Source organism: Nycticebus coucang, chromosome 4 (assembly GCF_027406575.1).
Source record: "Nycticebus coucang isolate mNycCou1 chromosome 4, mNycCou1.pri, whole genome shotgun sequence".
Classification (NCBI taxonomy): Eukaryota; Metazoa; Chordata; class Mammalia; order Primates; family Lorisidae; genus Nycticebus; species Nycticebus coucang.
Genome location: NC_069783.1, coordinates 95,826,185 through 95,849,069, shown reverse-complemented (window position 1 = coordinate 95,849,069; position 22,885 = coordinate 95,826,185). Strand labels below are relative to the sequence as shown.

Below are 22,885 nucleotides of genomic sequence, written 5' to 3'. Positions count from 1 at the left end.
AGAACCCAGCTTGGAGGGCTTTGAGATGAAGGAGGCTTAAGAAAACTGGCTTTGAACAGAATGGAAGAGGAGCAGGTGGACGCAGGAGCAGTGGGATGGACACCCTGGGGATCATAGAATGTAAGCTTTGACAAAATACTTTAAAAATAAAAACCAAGTGCTATTTCCAGTTACTTTTATCCAGACGAAATTTGAAAGAGGACCATTAGATTTTAGGTAGAAATCTAGAGTAGAAAGGGTTTCTTGGTGGGGGAAGATTGTGGACACCATAAGCTGAGACAAGAAAGTATAATTAGTGATAACTGCCCTAAGTTGCCTCTAGTTACCGAAATATAGTCAGCTCTTCATACCGTGGGTTCCCAACCAACTGCGAATTGAAAATATTTAAAGGGGGAAAACAAGATCGTTGTGTCTGTACCCAACATGTACAGACTTTCTCTTGTCATTATTCCCTACACAAACACTATAACAACAATTTACATAACATCGACATTGTATTAGGCCCTATAAGTAATTTTAGTTACTATTCACCATTTTACATCGGCTACTTTAGTATCCGTGGATTTTGCTATCAGCGGAAGGCCTGGATCCAATCCTCTGGGGAGGAACAATGCCAGCGTTCTAAGCCTCTTCAAATGTTAATTATTTAGCACCTGCCCTCCACCTCTCGTCTCCGTCAGACAAGTATTATCTTTGTTTTCTAAAGATGAATGGGCACAGAGAGGGTAAGCGGCGTGGCAGGGTTACACAACTGTTGAACAGAGGAGTGTATGGAGGGGAATTTGAACGACCACCCTCTGCAGAACCTGTACAATCCGTGGCCGAAAATGAAGCCATCTCCGGACCTGGCACCGCGACAAGGACTCTGCACATCGGGACTGCAGTACGTGTAGCGTCTGTGTGCAATCTGGTCCTCCAGGAGCCTGGACTTCTCAACTTGGCAGTGCTGCTGGAGGGGCATCCCGGGACTGGCGCTGAGGACGCCACCCCGGAGTCCTCGGTGCTCGGCGGGGGGCTGTGCTCTGCGCCTCTGCCGCAGGGGGGCGCTGCCGCCCTTGCCCGGCGCTGGCGCGCTGCTGGCGGTCCCCGCGGCAGGGCGTGCCACTTGCAAGATGTCCGTGAGCCGCGGCCAGCGGCCGTCGCGGCGGGGGACCCGCCTCTCCTGGCTGCTGTGCTGCAGCGCCCTGCTGTGCCCGGCCGCCGGGTACGTGATCGTGAGCTCCGTGTCCTGGGCTGTCACCAACGAGGTGGACGAGGAGCTGGACAGCGCTTCCACCGAGGAGGCGCTGCCCGCGCTGTTGGAGGACTCGGGCAGCATCTGGCAGCAGAGCTTCCCGGCCTCTGCTCACAAGGAGGACGCGCACCTGCGGCCCCGGGCGGGCGCCCCCCGCACCAAGCAGCCCCATGCGCCACTGGGGATGTTCTCCTACCGGCGGGAGAGCCGCCAGGCGGCCAGCGGCGCGTCCCCCGGCCCGAGGCTGCGCGCCGGCACCGCCCGCTCCCTGGCCCACGCCAGCGCCTGGGGCTGTCTGGCCACCGTGTCAGCCCACGAGAAGGTAAGCCACCTGGGCCGGGGGCGGGTTGCAGATGCGTGCCTCGGGTGGCCTGGCCATCAGGCGGCGCGCCCACGGCACAGGGAAAGGCTTGGGACCGCTCAAGCTCGGATCCAGGTCTCACAAACGTGCCCAGTGGTTTGGACTGGCCCGACCACGCTGTAAATAATGGGACTGAATTGTGCTCGGTGAGCTCGGGAAAGTCGGGGGCGGCAGAGGGACCTTGAAAACCAGGCTTCCTCCCAGGTAGGCGTGGGTACCGAATGCCTGTCTTGAGATAGCCAAAGAGAAGTACAAATGACTAGCGCCTGGCTGGGGACCTGGACAAAGGCAGCCAGGGCCGCCTTCGGAATGACAGCGTGGGCGCGCCGTCTGGGCTCCCTGCGCTGATCAATAGACCGGGTCACCTGCTGACAAGGAACCCAAGCGGCGGTGCGGACAAAGACAGCGCCGGGGCCTTCACGGAAGTCTACGTTTAAGAAAATGGAACTCAGGACTTTTTCTGGAAAGGAAAAAACATTTTTTTCTGGAGTGTGTCAATGCGGGAATGAGCTATCAGCTGCACCTTCAATCATTGGGTTCACGAATCCTTTACTCAACTGTTAGACGTGACTCCCCCTGGAATGACACGGATGAGTAGTGAGGATGTAGTTTCTGTAAAAGCTGCACTTCCAGAAAACTTTTAGGGCTGTTAAGATAGATGTGATAGGCAGTTAATTTAAATTCTTATTTACTTCCTGCCAAAAAAAAAAAAATTAATATTTTATAGAATTTATAGGACATTGACCAGGGAGTTGGTTCTTATCTCAGCTCTGGGTCTCACCAGTTAGAAATTGGCCAAGTTACTGGCTTCTCCACTTTGCTTTCCTCATCTATAAAATTGGGTGGTTGACTAGGCAGTTTTGAAGGTATTTTTTTTTCTTTGCTTAAAAATTATCTAAATGGCAACTGTATTCTAATTTTAGCAAAGATCTTAACCTCTTAAGTGTCAGCCGCAGATCCAGTTGAATAATGATTTTTCACCTGTATCACGCACTCCTGAGACAGGTCTTAAGAAGACATGAAGTTTATATATGAAGCTGATCTTGGTTGAAAACACAGATTTTTTTCAACCAGTTAAAAGTCTAGTGCCAATGTATGTAAGATATTTTGGCTTTCAACATCCCTTTTTTGGGCTTTGTTAGGCATCCTCCTTACTAATATATACTGACATTTAATCTAACCTCAGTAAATTCAGAAAACACGCTGGGGCTGCCATGTACGCAAAGCATGCCGCTGGGCAGTTCATAAAAAGCTGAAAAATGTTACCATTTTGGAGGACTCCTGAACATTAAATTTTCTTAAAAGACTGATGCCCTGCCTTTTATAATTCTGCACACTGTTGTCACACAACCTTTCAAAGACAAAGCCCCCTGGATTTGGAACTAAGTGACAATGAGGTGCACCTTGTGAGGGATAAATCTCATGGAAGACTGGTATACCTGACAAGCAGGGTTTGGGAAATTTAAAACATAAATATTTTTGTTTATATCTGAAGTCACAGAAAAGTACTACCCACCCTGCTGGATGATGTGTGAACAACATTGCTATATCATGTTTCTTTGTCTTCCTTTATGCAAAAAGTAACAAATCAACTTCCCGGAACTTGTTGAGGTACACATCTAATGAAATGCCATTGATCACAATACAAAATGCAACTAATGAATGAGAAAGCCTTGTAGCTCTAAAAGAAACAATAGTAGAAAGTTCCTGGAGTCCAAAGACCAAGCAAGATGTTCAAATTAAGACTTAAATTCTCCCTAAAGTTACCAAAACTTCAGGGGAGTCAGTGAAGACAGTGGGGCCCTAGGGACAGCTTTTGGGAAAGGCTTAGCACCATCTCCACCCTCGTAAATTTCACTGCCCCTTTGAAAATAACATTAAATGCAATAAAGTGAATGTATTTGCTATGCACAGGCAGCTTCAAGATAATCCTTTAACCATCTCTTCCAAACAGAATTTCACTGCTGAGAATCTCCTATAAATTCTGGGGCCATCACTGGGTGAATTGAGTAGATTGGGAACCACCTTGCCTTAATTTACCACCTGTCAAAACTGCTGTGACGCCACAGTCCTTTAATAATCCCCAGTGCTATAGTTCCTGGCCAGAGACATAAGCTAAGCTCCCAGCTCAAGTCAATACAAACTCTGCATTGAAAAGGCCTTTTTTGGTGTTTGCTAGATCCAAGGACTGCCCTTTGGGAACTGCCTGCCCATCAGTGACGGCCCCTTCAACAACAGCACTGGGATTCCTTTCTTCTACATGACAGCCAAGGACCCTGTAGTGGCCAATCTGATGAAGAACCCAATGGCCTCACTGATGCTGCCAGAATCAGAAGGAGAATTCTGCAGGTAGGCAAGGGTTTGGCCTCACCTGCACAGGTCCTGAGAAGTTTTTGATAGAGAGCTGGAAGGGAGGGAGGTGGTTTCCTCTCTGGGTCACATAGCTTCACACAGGACCTGAGAGGCAAATCAGTATGTTTGCCCTTGAAATCAGATAAATTGGAATTCCATCACTCACCAAGCAATGTGATTTGAAACAAGTTACTTAACCTTTGTGAGCCTTATCTGTACAATGGGAATATTAATTTCTACCACATACGGTTATTATGAGTGTTGGGAATAGGTGCAAAGTGCCTTGTATAATACCAGGGTGGGCATAAGACAGCAGCTCTTGTGTTATGAAAAAGGGCAAAGGTGGGGGTGGGAGTGAGCATTGTTGAAGGAAAGGCGAGAAGTTTGTCACCCCAGCACATGCAGCACTGAGCCCATTTATTGTTTTGTCAATTTATTTTTATCCCCACCCACCCCCAACATATGTACAGTAAACAGCTAGCATTCTTTAATACACTTTTTCAAAAACTCTCTAAAAGAAAAGAGAGTTTTTGGAAGACTGGGATGCCTGACAAGGAGGGTTTGGGAAATTTAAAACGTACATATTTTTGTTTATATCTGAAGTCACAGAAAAGTACTACCCACCCTGCTGGATGATCGTGAACAACATTGCTGTATCATGTTTCTTTGTCTTCCTTTATGCAAAAAGTAACAAATCAACTTCCCAACTAAAGACATTGAAGCACAAATGGAACACTAATCCAGACATTTTTGTCTGGATTCAAAATGTAAAGCTTGAAATCATATCCTGCCAGGGAGATGTCCACACTGAGCTGGTGTGGGGGCTGCCTGTGGAGACCCACCCACCCTGAAGAGCAGCAAGTGTACAGAGGCTGGGGGGGGGGGTTCCTTAGCCTCTGGGGCCTCAGTTCCTCCACCTATAAATGTAGTGATGCTTTAGAAATTCAACAGGTTGCATCACACTTCTGAAATTCTATTATTCTTTAAAAACAGAATAACCAGACAATGTATTAGTTCTTACAGAGGCTAATCAAAGCAAAGATACCATGTCAAGCCAGCCTGGATAAGCCTCTGCCACCCCAGTTGTTTTAAATCAGCTGCGAGAGTCTCAAACTGGGGGCACTTCAGTTGACCCTGTTCTCCCTTGGGTTATGGCAAGAAGCCAGGAAAAGAAATATTTCCTTTCTCATGGAACATCCTCCTCGTTCTTGGTCAGCTGAGCCTGCTGTTACTGAAAGTAATTCCCAGGGTGCCTTTCCAAACCTCCCAGGTTGTCTTTAATTCAGGAGGCCTCCAAGCAGTGGTGCTGGAGCATGTGGACCCCATAACCCAGAGCACACATGCTCTGGGGACAGGCAACAGAACACAGAGCCACAGACAACGCTGCTGCAGCACCCCAGCTGCACAAGGATTTATCTATGTGCAGTCCCCAGGCAGATGTCAGCGGGAACTGGAGCTGGGAGCAGAGAGAAACGAAGTGTAGGGGGCCTCTCAGGGCGTAGGTGCAGGGTGACTTCCTTAAGCCCCCCAGGAAAACTGGGCATGAATGTGGAGGAGGGGGGAGATGGGAGATGTTGGGTATAGGTGTAAACTTTCAGTAGTAGGAAGAACAAGTTCTGGGCACAGCTTGAGTGATGATGGATGTGTTAATTAAATTGATTGTGACAATCATTACACCGTGTGCCTGTATACAAAGTCATACTGCTGAACACCTTGAATATTTTTGATCTTTGACAATTAAATATTTTAACATTTAAAAAAATTTCAATCTGAAAAATAGAAAGAGAGATGGCTTTTCCACTTGTCAGACATCCCTTCCATCCAAACCGGAACCTTCAAACATGTCTTGCCTAATAGTTGCTATTTAAAGTCTGTTTTATTCAATAATTCCATTTATTCCTGAGGACTGCAGTGTCCTCATTTAATTAATGAGCTTAAATAAAGGTGTAGATCTATTTCCTAGCTCAGGGTAAGCAAATATAGAGTAAGTTTCCAACTTAAGAGGTTCCTTGGAAGTTAGCATCCTTCTCTTCATCTTCCTGTTCCTCCACACACGTAAGCATGGACAGATGCCTCTCAATTAAGTGAATTTATGCACGGACCAGAGACCCAATTGTATGAAAATTCAATAAATATTGACTGACAAAGAAAGGCCACCCAAGAAACGTATCTTTCACTGCAACATCTTCCCTTATGAAGCTTGCAGGCGACACCAGGGATTCAGGCTTGCATCTTCTCCGTGAGTCAGGCCAGCAAGCCCTGGGGACTAAGGAGCACTTTTTGGTTGAACGATATTCTGCTTGATCATTTTGGATCAATTTTCATTTTGAAGATCAGGATATAAATGAAACCAAAAAGGCTTATCAGATACCTTTCCTGAAATGAAAAAATTTCAGTCAATACTTTGGAAAAATGCTAGGTGCCTAGGTAGACTGATCTGACTACTAAGAAAGACCAATCTGACTCTGGGAGGCCAAGGCTGGTGGATTTCCTGAGCTCACAGGTGGGAGACCAGCCTGAGCAAGAGTGAGACCTCGTGTCTAAGAATATCCAGGCATTGTGAGGGGCACTTGCGGTCTCAGCTACTTGGGAGGCTGAGGCAAGAGAATTGCTTGAGCCCAAGAGTTTGAGGTTACTTTGAGCTATGATGCACTGTACTCTACCGAGGGCGACAAAGTAAGACTCTATCTCAAAAAAAAAAAAAGTCTGGAAGCACCTCTTCCTCTTCCTCAAAAGGCTTTAGTGAAAGATTGTCCTGGCTGTTGTCACATCTAAACCCCTTTGAGTCCCTCAGGTTGAAGGCATCCCTGTCAAATAATGAACAGCAGCTCTTGTTCAGAGCTCTTTGATTGACCGAGCCTGGGTGGTTTAGCATCAGGGCAGATGCTAAGATTGTAGTTTGTAAAGGAATCTAGTTTCCCAGGGGGAGGTGCCAAACCATGAATGGATTGAAGCCCAGTGGGTATACAGAATGGGAGCCTATCATCAGAAGTGACAATCTCTCAGCATGACATGCTTGTATGGGTCAGCACTGAATAACACACAAAAAAATACTGCTCACATTAGAGTGATTCAGACAATTGGCTGGGACATTGATGTAATTCCTGCCCTGTCCTGCTAGGCGCCCCTGCATGTCCCTGTATACCGTAGGCACATTAACAGCAGTAGGCTCGCCTTCAATGAAATAAGGTGGCCGAGGGGAAGTGTTGGTGAGTGGGTTGGTTTGCCTGTACATCATAATTAGTATGAGTTTAATCATTTCTTCTATGTGAAAAGGAAAAAGAGATCTGGAAATGTAAATATCCTGTAGCCACTCCTCCCCCAGCCTGCTTCCTTTTGACTACTCCTGTAGGAAGAAAATGTTGAATGATAGATGAAAACTTCAGCCCAGCCTAATTGCAAATGCTGGCTCTGGGATTTATTTCCCTAGAACTGTGTTTGGAAGACATTCAATCACTTTCCAGGGGAGCTCCATCAAGTAAACGCACAGAATAACAGTGTGCCAGCGGCAGCTTGTTTGCTAATAGCCAAGGTGTCTGGAGTCTGTGTCCACCTGAGATGTGATGTGCATCTCAAAGCACAGGGTCCAGCCCTAATCGGATACAGAACCTGAACCCAATTTCTCTTCACTGAATCTTGTTCATTCCCCTTGAAGGCGACATATAAATCTTCTAAATGAATTGCTGTCTGTTCTGATTCATGTTACCTCTTCTCCATCTTTGCCCGCATGTTCCTGTATTCCTGGACCTAAAAGGAATAGTTTTTTAAAAAGCTGTCTAGAAAGAGAAAGAACCTTGCAGAGAGAAAGCTTGACGAACAGGAGTTTAAGTATTCTCTTCTTTCTTCCACTTGTTTCTGAGTTCGTGTCTCCAGCAACCTGTAGCCGCTTCTCTCTGTCTAATTTTATTTCAGCCCCACAGGGTTTCATCCACACAGTCCTGTCGGTTTCATGTATCCACTGATGAGTCAGTCCAGTTCTTCTATCATTACACTTCCCGTTCCCTCCATTGTCTGATGACCTCTCCCCATCCAGTTTACAAATGTTTTTTGTAACTGTCAAACTTACCTGTTTGACATGGGCTCATCTTAAGCAGAAAAGAGATGAAGAAGGGAGGAGGATGTAATAGCCATAAATATACATCCTCAAAAAAACTTTTTAGAGCTATTAAGACAAATGAAAGGGATTATTGCAGGGCCCCAGCCCCTGGCGACCATTTTTTTTGTTGTTGTTGTTAAACAGGCCCAGGCTGGGTTCAAACTCGCCTCCTCTGGTGCACAGGGCCAGCACTCTAACCACTGACCTACCGGCGCCTAGCCCCTGGCAATCATTAATAAAGACTTTCTGTCTCTATGGTTTTGTCAATTGTCAATTATGGTTATTTCATATAAGTGGTATTACATAATATGCGGCTTTCTGCGACTGACTTCTTTCACTTAGCATGTTTTCAAGGTTCATCATTCTGTAGGAGGCATTGATGATTCCTTCCTTTCTTTGGCTGAATAATACTCCATTGTTTGAATATACTACATTTTAACTTTTATTTACCCATTCATCGCCAATTGATGAATGTTTATTTTCCCGTTTTGCCTATCATGAATAATAATGCTGCTATGAGCATTCATGTACAAGTTTTTCTGATAGATACTTTGATTTGTCTTTGGTATGTATATACCTGGGAGTGGAAATGCTGGGTCATATGGTGACTCTGTGTTTCACTTTTTGAGAAACTCCCTGTTTTCCTGAGTGCCTGCACCATTTCACATTCTCATTACAAAGGTATGAGGATTCTGATTTCTCCACGTCCTCCCCAGCACTTGTTATTGTCTTTCTGAGTGTGGCTGTCCTAGTGGGTGTGAAGTGATACCTCATGGTGGTTTTATCTATTTTAAATTTGCTTGTTTATCTTTTTATTGTTGAGGTGTAAGAGTTGTTTACATATTCTAAATATCACTGGTTTCAGATATATGATTTGTAAATATTTTCCTTATGTGTTTTATCAAATTTTCTCTTGTCTTGGAAGAAGCAGAAAAACTGCTAAGAATTGACATTTCCATTCTATATTTTCTTGATCAATGTCTTTTGTGTTTATAGGCTGGATTTCCTCATCAGATAAGCACATAATTGAAGTAACACTCCTGAGATAATACGTGCATGTGTACCTAAATCATCTAGTGTGTAGAAATGGTGAGAAAATGTCTAAATAAGACAAAAGATTTTCATGAACTGAATTATAAAGGAATTTGGGAGGGCAAGCTCTTACTCCGAAAATGTAAATCCAAGGCAGGTAGATACCGATACTAAATTCAATTAAAAATAAATTAATCATACTGTGTACAAAAGCAACATATTAAATATTAAGATGGAAAAAAGACATTTTCCCTTCAAATGATATTTATTGAGTACTTACTATATGCCAGGCATACATAGATGAAACTTAAAGACACAAGCCGGTTGTGGAGGCTCGCACCTATAATTCTAGCACTCTGGGAGTCCAAGGCGAGTAGATTGCCTGAGCTCAGGAGTTCGAGACCAGCTTGAGCTAGAGTGAGAACTCCTGTCTCTAAAAATAGCTGAGCATTATGGCGGAGCTCCTTGGGAGGCTGAGGCAAGAGGATCATTTGAGCCCACGAGTTTGAGGTTGCTGTGAGCTATGACACCACAGCACTCTACCGAGGACAACAAAGTCAGGTGCTGTCTCAAAAAAAAGACTTAAAGACACAGGCTCTTGCCTGCTTCCCATTTGACACGAGTCATTTGACTCAAGACAGCAAGATTAACACATGGCTGCATGTAGAAAGCCCGCTCCACACCAGGTAAGACGAGCAGGATTCCACGGGCTGCAATTTCCAACATCCCGGTGTCTTCTCCTCCCTCCTGTGTGTCTGTCCATCTAACTGCCCATCATCTCCTGCTCATCCAACTCAACCTGGCCTGTCCAAAAATAAGACATTAAACTCGCTGATGCTGCTTTCTTTACCTCTTTCTTCTCATCAGGCTACATTTAAATTTTCTAGTTCCAGTGATTGCTGATGTCTTTGCTGGGATTTCATTTTTCTTCTTTTCCCTGGTGAGGAAACCTGTGATTCAGCCTCCTGGGACTGCCCTGTCCAAAGACCCTTTCTCTGAAAATCCCACCCCTACCCTACAACCCCCCAGTCTGCAGGACAGCCTTGCTGTTGTGGGCTTGCCCACCTGCTTCCTCTCTGTTCTTTTATCCTCTGCAGTGAGAGCAGGCCAGCTGCTGGCAAAAGCAACCCTCAGAGCAGCAAAGCCTTTGCTACAATATGAGCTGAGACTCCAGCATGCTTAGAAGTATTTATGGCATGGAAGGGCTCTGGCAATCCGCTCCTGCCTTCCTCTTACAGATTGAAAATTGCAAGGCAGAAAAATGGATAGAACAGAACTTAGTCCCTATAACCACCCCCTGACCCTGCTGTCCAGTCTCTATAAAAGGTGATCATCCTGGCTCAGCTTCCTGTTTCCTAGGGCTTCTGCAGACTCTGTAGCTACTTTCCTCCTTATAAATGAATCCCATATTCAAATGGCAGGCAGTTTTCCTTTTTTAATTCATTGTTTGCAGTACATGTCTAAGCAAGGTAAACAGTAAACTTGTGGAAAGGACACTTGAATATGCAATGCAGGGACAGTGACCTTTGACAGCGCACATGTTACATATTAAATGAGTGGGAGAACTCCTCCATCCATTGCAATGCAGAATAAGGAAAAAGGCGGAGCACATGTTAAGGCTTCCTTTAATGTACATATGCCTCTACATATGTCATCTGTCATCCAGGCTGAAGCAAGGGACGCCAGGGGTGTATCTAAGAAGCACAGGTAGCCAGGGTGGGGTAGCAAGAGACCTGTCTGCCCAGGACAAGTCTGGTGGAAGGGCAGAGGGGGCTTGGAAGGAATCTCAGAAGTGGTTTCATGGTGGCGTCTAATCAGAGATCAGTATGGCAGCAAGACCCTCGGGTAGATGGGAGTTGCAGGGCACCCCACCCCAGGCCCCCAGAACCAGGTGATGAACCCGTAGGGCCCCAGAGTGACCCTGAAGCCCTGCATCCCAAACCTGGCTGCTGGCTGCTGGCTCTGGGTCTGGGAGCTCCACTGGGCTTGATTCTGGAACCACCTGGTGGGCCACCGTATAACTAAACCAAATCTGAGACCAGGAGAGCCTCCTGATTTGCCCGTAAAGGCCAATGTCTGGGCTCTGGCAGACTCTGAAGATAAGGGGCTTGGAATCTGCATTTCCAAGAAATAGCCAGGGAACCCCGGTGCACGCAAATATGAGAATTTACTACCTCAGAGAAGAGACATTCTGTTTGAGGTTCATCAGTTTGAATCCTAAGCCCTCCAATTAATATCTGCTTGGCTTTGAGCAGTTCATTTAATTTGTCTGATTCTCAATTTCCTTTACCCCCAAACAGAAATAACAGGACCCTTGTGGCGGGCGCCTGTAGTCCCAGCTACTCGGGAGGCTGAGGCAAGAGAATCGCTTAAGCCCAGGAGTTGGAGGTTGCTGTGAGCTGTGTGAGGCCACGACACTCTACTGAGGGCCATAAAGTGAGACTCTGTCTCTACAAAAAAAAAAAAAAAAGAAATAACAGGACCCATGAGTTGGCTGTGAGAATAAAATGTTTCGTTGTGTGTGAAGTTTTAGCACATGCTCGGGACTAATGGACGGTAGCTATTGTCAACAACAGCTGCTTCCTCTGTGCGGGATTGGGGGGGTGGCAGAGACAGGGAAAGGAGACGAGAACCCGCAGTGCCCTAATGCACTGCACACCTCATATGTGTGGTAGGAGGCACAGCCCATGACACACATTACACCCCTGGGCCAAACAGTGTTCCAAACAATTGGCATGAACAACTCATGCAATCTTTACAGGAGTCCCATGAGAGTGGTGCTACTGTTAGCCCCTTTGTATACAGGAGAAAACTGAGGCACAGAGGGTGTGAGGAACTTACACAAGCACCCACAGACCAAATTCTAATGGGGCTGGGATTCAGTCCCAATGACTTGGCTGCCACCCCATCTCCCCTGCCTCTCTGCATCAGCTGCATACTGGAAGCAGTGAGACATTCCACCCACGTTTCAGAAAGAACTGACTCAGAAGCTGTAGAACCTACAGAAACACAGAAGCATTTTTTAAGTTGATTTAAGCTGTTTGAATACATTATAATTTGCATCACATGTTTTGCATTGCAATAGAGGCAAGACGTGATACTTGCTTTAAATACACGCATATGGACCCACCTACGCAGCTTCTTCCCGTAAAGCCTTTACTTGGACAAGTAGTCGCTGAGAATCGACTGTGTAACACGAACCATTCTAAACAATGTCAGGGGTAAAAATCAAAAAGATAGTATCTGACTTTGATAGGAGGGACAAGATGTAAGATGCACAGAAAAATATGTATCATTCAAGCTGCCCTTGTTGAGAACCCTGCAACTGCAGTCCCCACACCCCAGCTTGTGGTACCTGTCCTTGGCCTGTTGGGAACCTGGGTGCACAGCAGGTGAGTGAAGCTTCACCTGTATTGACAGCAACTCCCCATCACTTGCATCACCGCCTGAGCTCTGCCTCCCGTCACATCAGGGGCAGCATTAGATGATCGGATTCTCACAGGAGCACGAACCCTACTGTAAACTTCGCAATGGAGGGATCTAGGTTGCATGCTTCTTAGGAGACTCTAATGCCTGGTGATCTGAGGTGGAGAAGTAATGTACTTGAACCACCCAGAAACCATCCCTCCCACCCCCAGCCTGTGGAAAGATTGTCTTCCACGAAACCAGTCCCTGGTACCAAAAGGTTGGTGACCACTGCCTTGCGTATCAGCCTAGGTACGATTGGTGCAGAGAAAAAAGCTCTAGTGAACCAGTGAAGTCTTCTCAATTTACACCTCTCCTTGCTCTATCCAGTCCAACCCTATATAGCAGTGACCCCCAAAATTATAGTTCCAGCTGAGACCTCTGATGTGAGCTCTTGACCCCAAGTCCAGTTGGCTCCTGGACACCTCCAACTCAGCTGCCTCCTCCTCAGGGGGCTCCCCTGCCTGGGCTCCCCACACAGCTGGCTGTTCAGAGCAGACCCACAGGTGACCTTCTCCCATCATGCTTACCCCCAGTCAGCAAGGCTCACTTGCCCTACCCCCCAAGCCTCTCCCCGCCTGCTGCCCCGTCTATTCCCCGGCCCAAGCCCCCACTGTTGCACACAGTACTGTCTCCCTGGACCAACCCATCCTCCATCCAGAAGCCAGAGGGAGACTTTCAGAACGCACATCTCGTCCTTCTACTGTCCAGCTTAAAAGTCTCCAATGCCTTCCATTGCTCTTAGGGTGAAACGTTTAAAATCTTAACACATCCTGCAAAGCCTGACTGCGGCCCCCCACCCCTGCACAGTTCCCACTTTCTGACATCACTGTCCCCCCATGTCATTGTCCTGGTCCCTCTGTCCTTTTGCCTCTGATTATCCTGTGCTGCACTAACAAAATACTCTAAACTGGGTGGCTCATAAACAACAGAAACTTATTTCTCACAACTCTAGAGGCTGGGAAGTCTGAGGTCAAGGCAGATTCAGTGTCCAAAGAAGGCTTCCTGCTGTCTTGTTCGTAGGTGGCAGGGGAAGGGCGAGGAGCTGCCAGTCCCGTTCATGAGAGTGGACAGCACTTTTGTCTGGAACGCTTTTCCTACCCTCGCTTTATCTAATTCCCACTCATTTTCCAGGGTCCAGACTTTGTTGACCCTCAGAACACAGGTGAAATTCCATGTTATAAGCACAATTGAAGAAACCATTCATTGTTTAGCAGGCTCTCTGGTGTCTGCCTCCCTGCTACAGTACTTGTTCCCCGAGGGCCAGGACCATGCCTTTCTGGTTTTGTCCCTCCCTCAGTAATGAGCCCATGGCCTTGACCATAGTGTGTGGCTAAATTCTGATTGGTTGAATATACAGAATATTTGAGGGGTCATTGAGGGGTGGTGTATTTGTTTCCAATTGCTGCTGTAATAAATTGCCAAAAACTTGGTGCTTTAGACCAGCACAAATGTACTCTTTTATAGTTCTGAAAGTCAAAAAATCTGACATGAGGCTTACGAGGTTAAAACCAAGGCTCTGGCAGGGATGCTCCCTGGAGGCTCGGAGGAGAACGCATCTCCTTGCTTCCTCAGCTCCTGGAGGCCGCCTGCATTCCCTGGTGCGCGGCACTTGCTTGCATCACGCTCTCTTGCTTTTTGTGGCCCATCTCCTACTGCTCTCTGCAGTCCTCTGCCTCTCCCGTAAGAACCCTCTGATTTCTTTTGGCCCCCTAGATAATGCTGGCCAATCTTCCCTTCTAAAGGTCCTTAAATTAATCACATCTTCAAAGTCCCTTTTGCCATCATAGGAGGTCCCAGTCACACGTTCTGAAGATTAGGACGTGGACACCTTTGGTGGGGAGGGCATCATTCAACCCAGCCCGGATGGATGAAACTGTTTAAATGTACTTGCAAGTGTGGAGAGAAACATGGTCGTTTATTCTAACATATGCTGCTACTCTCTTTGGTATTGGGGGGTGGGTCATGATTGCACTTACTTATATTATGAAAGTTTTAAAACATAGAAATTAAAATGGTTCGGGTGGCACCTGTGGCTCAGTAAGTAGGGTGCCAGCCCCATATGCCGAGGGTGGCGGGTTCAAACCCGGCCTCAGCCAAACTGCAACAAAAAATAACCAGGTGTTGTGGCGGGCGCCTGTAGTCCCAGCTACTTGGGAGGCTGAGGCAAGAGAATCGCCTAAGCCCACGAGCTGGAGGTTGCTGTGAGCTGTGATGCCATGGCACTCTACCGAGGGTGACAAAGTGAGACTCTGTCTCAAAAGGAAGAAGAAGAAAGAAAAATATCTGTAGGGGATTGTTTCCAGAACTTCCCACCCAGTCCCAGGATACAGCATCTCTGACTGTGCTGGAGGCACAGTGCAGAGTGTAGCTGCTTTCCAAACCCCAGACACTTAAGTCCCTGAGCATCTTAAATGGCATAGTACTTGTATATATCCTACACATACCCTTCTACATACTTTAAATCAATCATTTCTGGATTACTTAAAATACCTAATACAAACTAAGTGCTGTAAATAGTTGTTATACAATATTTTTTATTTGTATTATTATCCTAATATTTTCAATCTGGGGTTGTTTTTATCAGAACCTGCCAATGCAGAGGGTCGATCGACTATATGTCCAAGACTTCTGAACCAAATTTTATCCCAAGAAACTTGGGGAATTCATGGGTAAGAGCACTGAACTGAGGAGTAGAAAAGATATCAAAAGCTTGAAAATGTGTGAGTGTTCAAAGTCACAAAAAATCAGAGGCTGGGAGGGTCTGTGGAGAAACACAAAACACTCACATAGTGATTCTGGAAGGGACTGTTGAAAAGATGGCTTGTGTGCCCTAAGAATAGGAAGCAGCCACCTACAAGCAGCATTGGTTGGGCAGGATGTCATATTAAGAGATTGACCCTTCCTTTGATAGTGTTCCTGTGACAACTGTGGATTGCCTTGAGGGATCTGAAGAAAGCTTTGTGGTAACATACTTATGAACAAGATGGAATAATATGAGCTAGGGAACAGTAACGTGGGTAGATTTATATCTGTTTATTTCTCTTATACCTAATTTCACAAAGAATGTGAAACAGTGGATGGATGAACAATTGGCTGAGTGACCCAAAGGGGCTTATTAACTGCGGGGTGGGGGGGTGGGGTGTTAATCTCAACTCCAAGTAGAATGTTTCTGGTTGTTTGATCATTTATGATCCCCTGGAAAGTGGTGAGAACCTGGGGGTCAGGTTCTGGGGTTGATTGGGACGGAGCTTGAGACAGAGACATGGAAAAGTACAAATTTTGGAGACATAAAAAAATTGTCAAGAGAAGTCAAAGCCATCACTAGGAAAATGGTGCCAAGAAAGGAGATTGCAATGGGGAGAAAATTAACTAGGAGAGGATGAGGGATTATACTGGTTTGCCATTAAAGAAAATTAAAAGTAAATTAAAAACAAAATAAAATAAACTAGACATAATTTTTTTTTTTTTTGTAGAGACAGAGTCTCACTTTATGGCCCTGGGTAGAGTGCCGTGGCATCACACAGCTCACAGCAACCTCCAACTCCTGGGCTTACGCGATTCTCTTGCCTTAGCCTCCCGAGCAGCTGGGACTACAGGCGCCCGCCACAACGCCCGGCTATTTTTTTATTGCAGTTCGGCCGGGGCCGGGTTTGAACCCGCCACCCTCGGTATATGGGGCCGGCGCCTTACCGACTGAGCCACAGGTGCCGCCCCTAGACATACTTTTTAACAGCATCCCTAGAAGGCTGGCACGGAGGGTGGGTGGATAAGACTAGCCTCCTCCACTTTAAACACCTCCTACTGGAGACCAAGAGTAGTTCTAGATTCCGTGGTTTAACAGGGACAGTGACAAGCCAGGATGTCTAAAAACAGCCAACCTGGAAAAGAACAGTCTCAGGAACAGCACAGTGCCTTCTGCAATGTCTGAGAGGCTAGCACAGAAAAGGGGAATCGTATTTGTTCTGGGGTTATCCTGGAGGATGGAAGTAACCTGAGAGTGGAAGCTGCAGAGACGTCACCATCTTCCTTTCTGCTGCCACCCCCATTCTCACCTTCAGTCTTGCATGGATGGTACATCTCCACTCCAGCTTCTCCCGCCAAGTTCTCACCACCCACACCCCAAATTTGCTAGCAGATGCCCCACATCCAGATTTCCCATTCCAAGCATCCTGCCCTGTAGTCTTCTTGCTTGAGTAACCCCTCTGCAATTTGCTTGGTGCCGCCAATCCTATCCCCCCATCATGATCCTATCACCCACCAGTACCTCCTGGCTCCCCTTTCTCTTTGCTCAGGTTACACTCCATGGGCTATCTTTATGATCATCCCCTGGAGTTCCTGCCTGGCCACACCCAGCCCCCATCAAACCGTTTCTGCCTCCTCTGTTCCTGCACCCAGAAGGCTCATGATTGACAGGGCAAACCACACGGCTGAGCTGATGCTGCCCCTTTCAGTTCACTGACAAAATCCTCTCCTGCCTTCCCAACACTACTACCAAATCCCACTTCATCACCCCAGAAAGGTTGCTTTCCCGCCCTCAGTTTTACACCTTCGCCCTTTTTGTGAGACCAAACATAATCATTCCCTTTGGCTCTCTCTCAGTTGCAGATGGCACCAGACTTCTCTGACAACATGCACAGCCACATGAGGCAACTCACTCTTCTCCTTTCCCCAAGCCTGTAAATGTCTCAACGTCTCCACTAGTGGGTCTTAAACAGGTAATTGTGTAAGACTGTCCCATGCATTACAGGATATTTAGAATTCCTGGGCCTGCCCGCATTGAGAAGCGTTGAGCAAGTAGATCCCCTCGACCCAGTTGTTGTGACAACCTAGGATGCTTTACAAGATTTCCAACTGCCTTTTGTGAGGAAGAAATCTCTCCCAGTTGAGAACCATTGTATGATGATGGTGATTTCACCCGGCCATCCACTCGCTCAAGGATTACATATTTTTTTTTTTGACATTTTAAATAATCAAAGTAAAGTTGAACAAATATTTTTAAGTCATTTGTTTTCTGTATTTATGTATGTTGGTATACCTTCCCAAATCCTCAAAGAATATAATGTGTCCTTTCCTCTAAGACACTTCTTCTTAGTTTTAAAATTCTTTTTTTTTTTCTTTTTTTTTTTTTTTATTGTTGGGGACTCATTGAGGGTACTATAAGCCAGGTTACACTGATTGCAATTGTTAGGTAAAGTCCCTCTTGCAATCATGTCTTGCCCCTGGGAAGTGTGACACACACCAAGGCCCCACCCTGCTCCCTCTGTCATGGGGTCTCACTATGTTACTCAGGCCAATCTTGAACTCTTGGGCTCAAGCCATCCTCCCACATCAGCCTTCCAAGTAGCTGGGTTAACATTTTTCTTTACCACTGAATGCAAACACATAAAAATAAAACAGACTTTTAAATATACTAATCATCAAGATATAAAGTATTTGGGAAGGTTGCATATATTTTTAGAAAAATGAGTCCCTTGTGGAGCTCTTACAAAATTGTAGCTCACAAAAATGTGAGCATAAAAGAAATTATTGTAGCAGAAGGAAGATTACTTATCACAAAGGAGATTAAGTATTTAGAAGATAAACTTTTCATTTAACTAAAAACTATTTGAGTCCAAAATCACTGTCTTACTGTGTGCTTTATAATAATCCACGTCATCTAATACACTTGTTTGCTTTCAAGGTGCTATGGTGATCATTATACCTATTTAGAAGCATTCTAGAACCCAATGCAATGAGGTCCATGGCTGTGGACCACTCCTTAGGAACAGACCCTTTTAGGCCAGGCATGGTGGCTCATGCCTATAATCTTAGCACTCTGGGAGGCCAAGGCAGGAGGATCCGCTGAGCTCAAGAGTTCAAGACCAGTCTGAGCAAGAGCAAGACTCTGTCTCTACTAAAAATTGAAACATTAGCCAGGCATTGCAATGGGTCCCTATAGTCCCAGGTAGTCAGGAGGCTGAGGTAGGAGGATCACTTGAGCCAAGAGTTTGAGTTTGCCGTGAGCTAAGCTGATGCCTTAGCACTCTAGGCAACAGAACAAGACTCTGACCCCTAAAAAGAATAAAAGAACAGACCTTTTAATATTTTGGTCCTTTGACTCCTGGATTAAATCTTCACATATGATATTAGGATTTAGCACAAGAAAAATAAAAGCAAAAATGTTAAAGAGTTCCTGGCTGGGTGTGCAAATAAAAATAAAAGCAAAAATGTTAAGAGTTCCTGGCTGGGTGTCTCACCCACCAGAGACAACTTGCAAAGCAATGGGTGGGTGCCAGAGCCTTCACAATGTAATGAAAACAGCTGAGGGCAAGAGGTCAGGTGTCACAGTTCAGAACAGCTTCTGCTGCCCTCCACTGGTGCCTTCAAGCACGAAGAACATCCCTGGGCTCCCCAGGCAGCCACTGTGAATGAGTGGATTGGATTATCTGGTCCTACCCTTGACACCCCAGTCCTCCAGAGTTGCAAGCTGCTCATCCTGGCAGGGGACAGGTGGCCAACCCGAGGTTGAGGGCAAAAGGGAGAAATGCCCCAAAGAAGGCCCATTGACCTGAAAGAGAAATGCATCAGCACAACCCAAGTCCTTCAGTCCCTAGCATCACCCACACCAGCAGTACCCAAACATAATAATTAAGCTCACTCCAATAGGGGAGGGAGCGAGCACCCGGGAACATCTTCAGGATTTCAGGTAGAGAAGGCCCCTCCTGCTGTCCCTTCCCCTCTCCTTGGTCACATGGGATATCTTATCTGGACGCTACTTTCTTCCACCACACAGTATCCCTGAGGACAACAGACTTTTATGAGGAAGGGGAGGGTTACAGCTAGGTTATCTAATAAAGTGCAAGGTGCCTAGTAAAATGTAAATTTCAGATAAACAAACACTTTCTAGCACAAGTGCATCCCAATATTGGATGGGATCTGCTTATACTTGTTAAAAAAGAAATTATTTGTCTAAAATTCAGATTTCACTGGGCATCCTGTATTCTTCTTTACTACTTCAGGCAACTCTAAGTGCAGCATAGGACAGAAACCATGTCACATGTTAGCCCAGCTTCATTCAGGTGTTTCTTAGGGACTTGAAAATGTCAGCCAGATGAGATTGTTCCACCTTCCCCTCTCTTTCTGTGCTGTCTGCTTCATTTTAATGGTGGTTCTCCTTATAATCTGCTGTGGCTGCCAGCACTCCCAGGTACACATGCTCCTGTATTTACATCTGTCAAAAGTCAGCATCTTGGGCCCAGCTACTTGGGAGGCTGAGGTAACAGAATCGCTTGAGCCCAAGAGTTGGAGGTTGCTGTGAGCTATGACGCGACAGCACTTTACTCAAGGTAACAAAGTGAGACTTTGTCTACAAAAAAAAAAAAAAAAAAAGTGAGCATCCTTCCGGATAGACTTTAAAGAAAAGTTAGGCGGTTTCTATTCCAGATGTCCTTAGCAAGTAGCTCTTTGAGCTTTCATGACCATACTTGCCCTTGTGCCAATCCCTAAAAGCATTACTACAGACAAAGGATGGGATAGACAGTCTGGACAATCCAGGTGCTCAGGACCTGGGGACGGGACAGGTCCCTAAAGCTCCGTGCGAGAGAGAGAAATGGGTGTCTAAACAGTATTTGAGATCTGTTACCAAGAGGAGAGGCAAAGCCTCCTACAGCCCGTTTGCCAACTTAGGTTTTCATAAGCCGACAGCGACTGATCAGGGTCCCAGGGAGCACGGTTTCCTTCTTCCTAGTTGGGTCGCACTTGCTAACCATGGCAGGGGCAGCAGCTGCCAGTAACCACAGGTGTGCTGCCCTGGTGTGACCCATGATGGGGTTGCAACCCAACTTCCTTAGACGGTGTGTTAGTTTCCTATTGCTGCTGTAACTAATCACTATAATTTAGTACCTTACAATAACACAGATTTATCATTTTATGGATCTGGAGAAGTCCAAAACAGGTCTCACCAGACTAAAACCAAGGAATTGGCAGGACTCTCTTCCTTTCTGGAATCTCTAGTGCAGAGGCCATTTTCCTGCCTTATCCGGCGTCTGGAGGTGCCTGCAACCCGTTGCTCATGCTCCCTTCCCTCCTCAAAGCCAGCAATGGCCAGAACGGTCTTTCTCACAGCACATCGTTTCAACACTCTCTTTTGCCTCCCTCTTCCACTGTCAAGGATCCTTGTGATTGCCTTGGTGCAGCCAAATAATACAGGATAATTTCCCTATCCAAGCCAGCTGATTAGCAATCTAAATTCTGGAAATTAGGATGTGGACATCCTTGGAGGGCCAGTATCCTCCCTACCGCACATGGGAAGGAAGTGACACCTTAGCTGGGTTTCCCATTGTACAAATGGAAAGTTTTCTATTTACTTTTATAAATATACGTACCTAAAATCTCCTTTCTATTCTATGTAATCACCCACGTGGAGAAGCAAAAATACTTTCTGTGTAAATGTACTGTGTTTTATTCCATAATGACTTGCTTCTGAGAGCTCATTTTCATTTCATTGGTTTCATCACGGAACATTTTTATGAAGAAATTAGCTTTAATAGTGAGCAAATAAACGGGGTACAAATGGTGACAACCTTGTCCAGACACAAATTCCAATATTAAAAACTAATAGTATAAACGTAGTTCCTGCTTACTCTTGTTATTTATTTTCTCCTATGCACCTCAGTTATTTTTACAAAGTTTAATATAGATTCAGCTTTTTCTTTTCTTTTTTTTGAGACAGAGTCTCACTATGTCACCCTCGGTAGAGTGCTGTGGCGTCACAGCTCACAGCAACTTCAAACTCTTAGGCTTAAGCGATTCTCTTGCCTCAGCCTCCCAAGTTGCTGGGACTACCGGTACCCACCACAACATCCAGCTATTTTTTTGTTGTAGTTGTCATTGTTGTTTAGCAGGCCCGGGCCGGTTCAAACCCGCCAGCCCCGGTGTATGTGGCTGGCGCCCTAACCACTGAGCACGGACGCTGAGTCATAGATTCAGCTTTTATAGTTATTATGGAGATTATGTAGTTATTATGTAGATGAAACATCACTGTTTCATCTTAACCCACAAGAAAAACTTACAGCTAGCTCAGCAGCTATATTTTTGTGACGTCTGTCGCACTTTTAAATGGTACACAGTGTTCTCACATGAAGCAATTTACCTGAAAATGAGAGCACGTCTTCTATGACTCTTATTACAGCTTGACAGGGCACATAATAAAGAAAAACTAGGCAAATATTATAAAAACAAGTTCATTAAGTAGAGTAAAACATGTGCTTTACTTGACAGATACACCTTTGTCAGGATTTTCATATAATGGATGAGAATGAGTTTCAGCAAATCATCCCTCAAGATAGCTATATTCCATGATATATTCCATCTGTGAAAAGAAAAGTTTTCATAATCATCTTGAGGGGAGAGACTTAAAGACCACCCTCAGCTCAGTGATTTATTAGAACTCACAGGACTCAAAAGCTCAGTTTATTACCATGACAGAATACAAATGAAAATCATCAAAGGCAAAAGCTATATGATATAAAATCTGAGAGAAACCAGGCATACGTTTCCAGGTGCCTCCTCCTCATGGAGCCGCATGAAGATGTACTGAATTCTCCCAGTAACAATATGTGACAACATGTGCAAAATATTGCTGACCGTGAACACTCACCTAGGCCTTGGTGTTCCAGGTTTTACTGTCATTAAGTAATTGTAGCAGCTGTGTGACTAATCTTAGCCAGTGAGTCTTCAAACCCCCTGAGAACAACCTGATACAGCATGGCCCAAGTCCTTGGGCGTATAAAAACGCTCTGGGCAGGCAGGAGACAGGCAGACTTTGTCATACTGTACTTCACTTTTATTGCACTTCACAGATACTGTGCTCTTTACAAGTGGAAGGTTTGTGGGAACGCAGCATCAAGCAACTCCATCAGCACCATTTTTCCAATAGCAGGTGCTCTCTTTATAACTCTGGGTCACACTTTGGTAATTCTCATAATATTTTGAAATTTTTCATTATGATTACATCTGTTATGGTGATCTGAAATCAGTGATCTTTTATGATATCATCTTAATTGTTTAGGGGCTCTACAAACTGTTCCCATATAAGACAGCAAACTTATCTCATGTTTTTTGCACAGGATGTGACCACTGTCAGATCACTGTTCTTTTGTGTATGAAAAGCCTATACTGCAATTTGAAGTAAATGTTTGCTTTTCTTAAAAAAAAAAAACAAAAACAACAGACAGCAAACTTAATTGATAAATGTTGTGTATGTGCTCACTGCTCCATCAACCAGCCATTCCCCTCTTTCTCTCCCTCTCCTTGGGCTTCCCTATTCCCTGAGACACAACAGTATTAAAATTAGGTCAGTTAA

At 45.4% G+C, this 22,885-nt stretch overlaps 1 protein-coding gene across 2 annotated transcripts in view; it reads left to right on the top strand.

Annotated features, from left to right (window-relative positions):
• The first annotated feature begins 1,013 nt into the window (after positions 1-1,013).
• The window catches only part of CREG2 (cellular repressor of E1A stimulated genes 2), a 45,725-nt gene continuing 23,853 nt past the window's right edge, over positions 1,014-22,885 (top strand). For both annotated transcript variants that reach the window (XM_053587316.1, XM_053587315.1), the window contains exons 1-2: positions 1,014-1,556; positions 3,775-3,944. In XM_053587316.1, the coding sequence (XP_053443291.1) occupies positions 1,113-1,556; positions 3,775-3,944 (614 nt within the window). In that variant the 5' untranslated portion in view covers positions 1,014-1,112. The remainder of the gene's footprint in view (positions 1,557-3,774; positions 3,945-22,885) is intronic.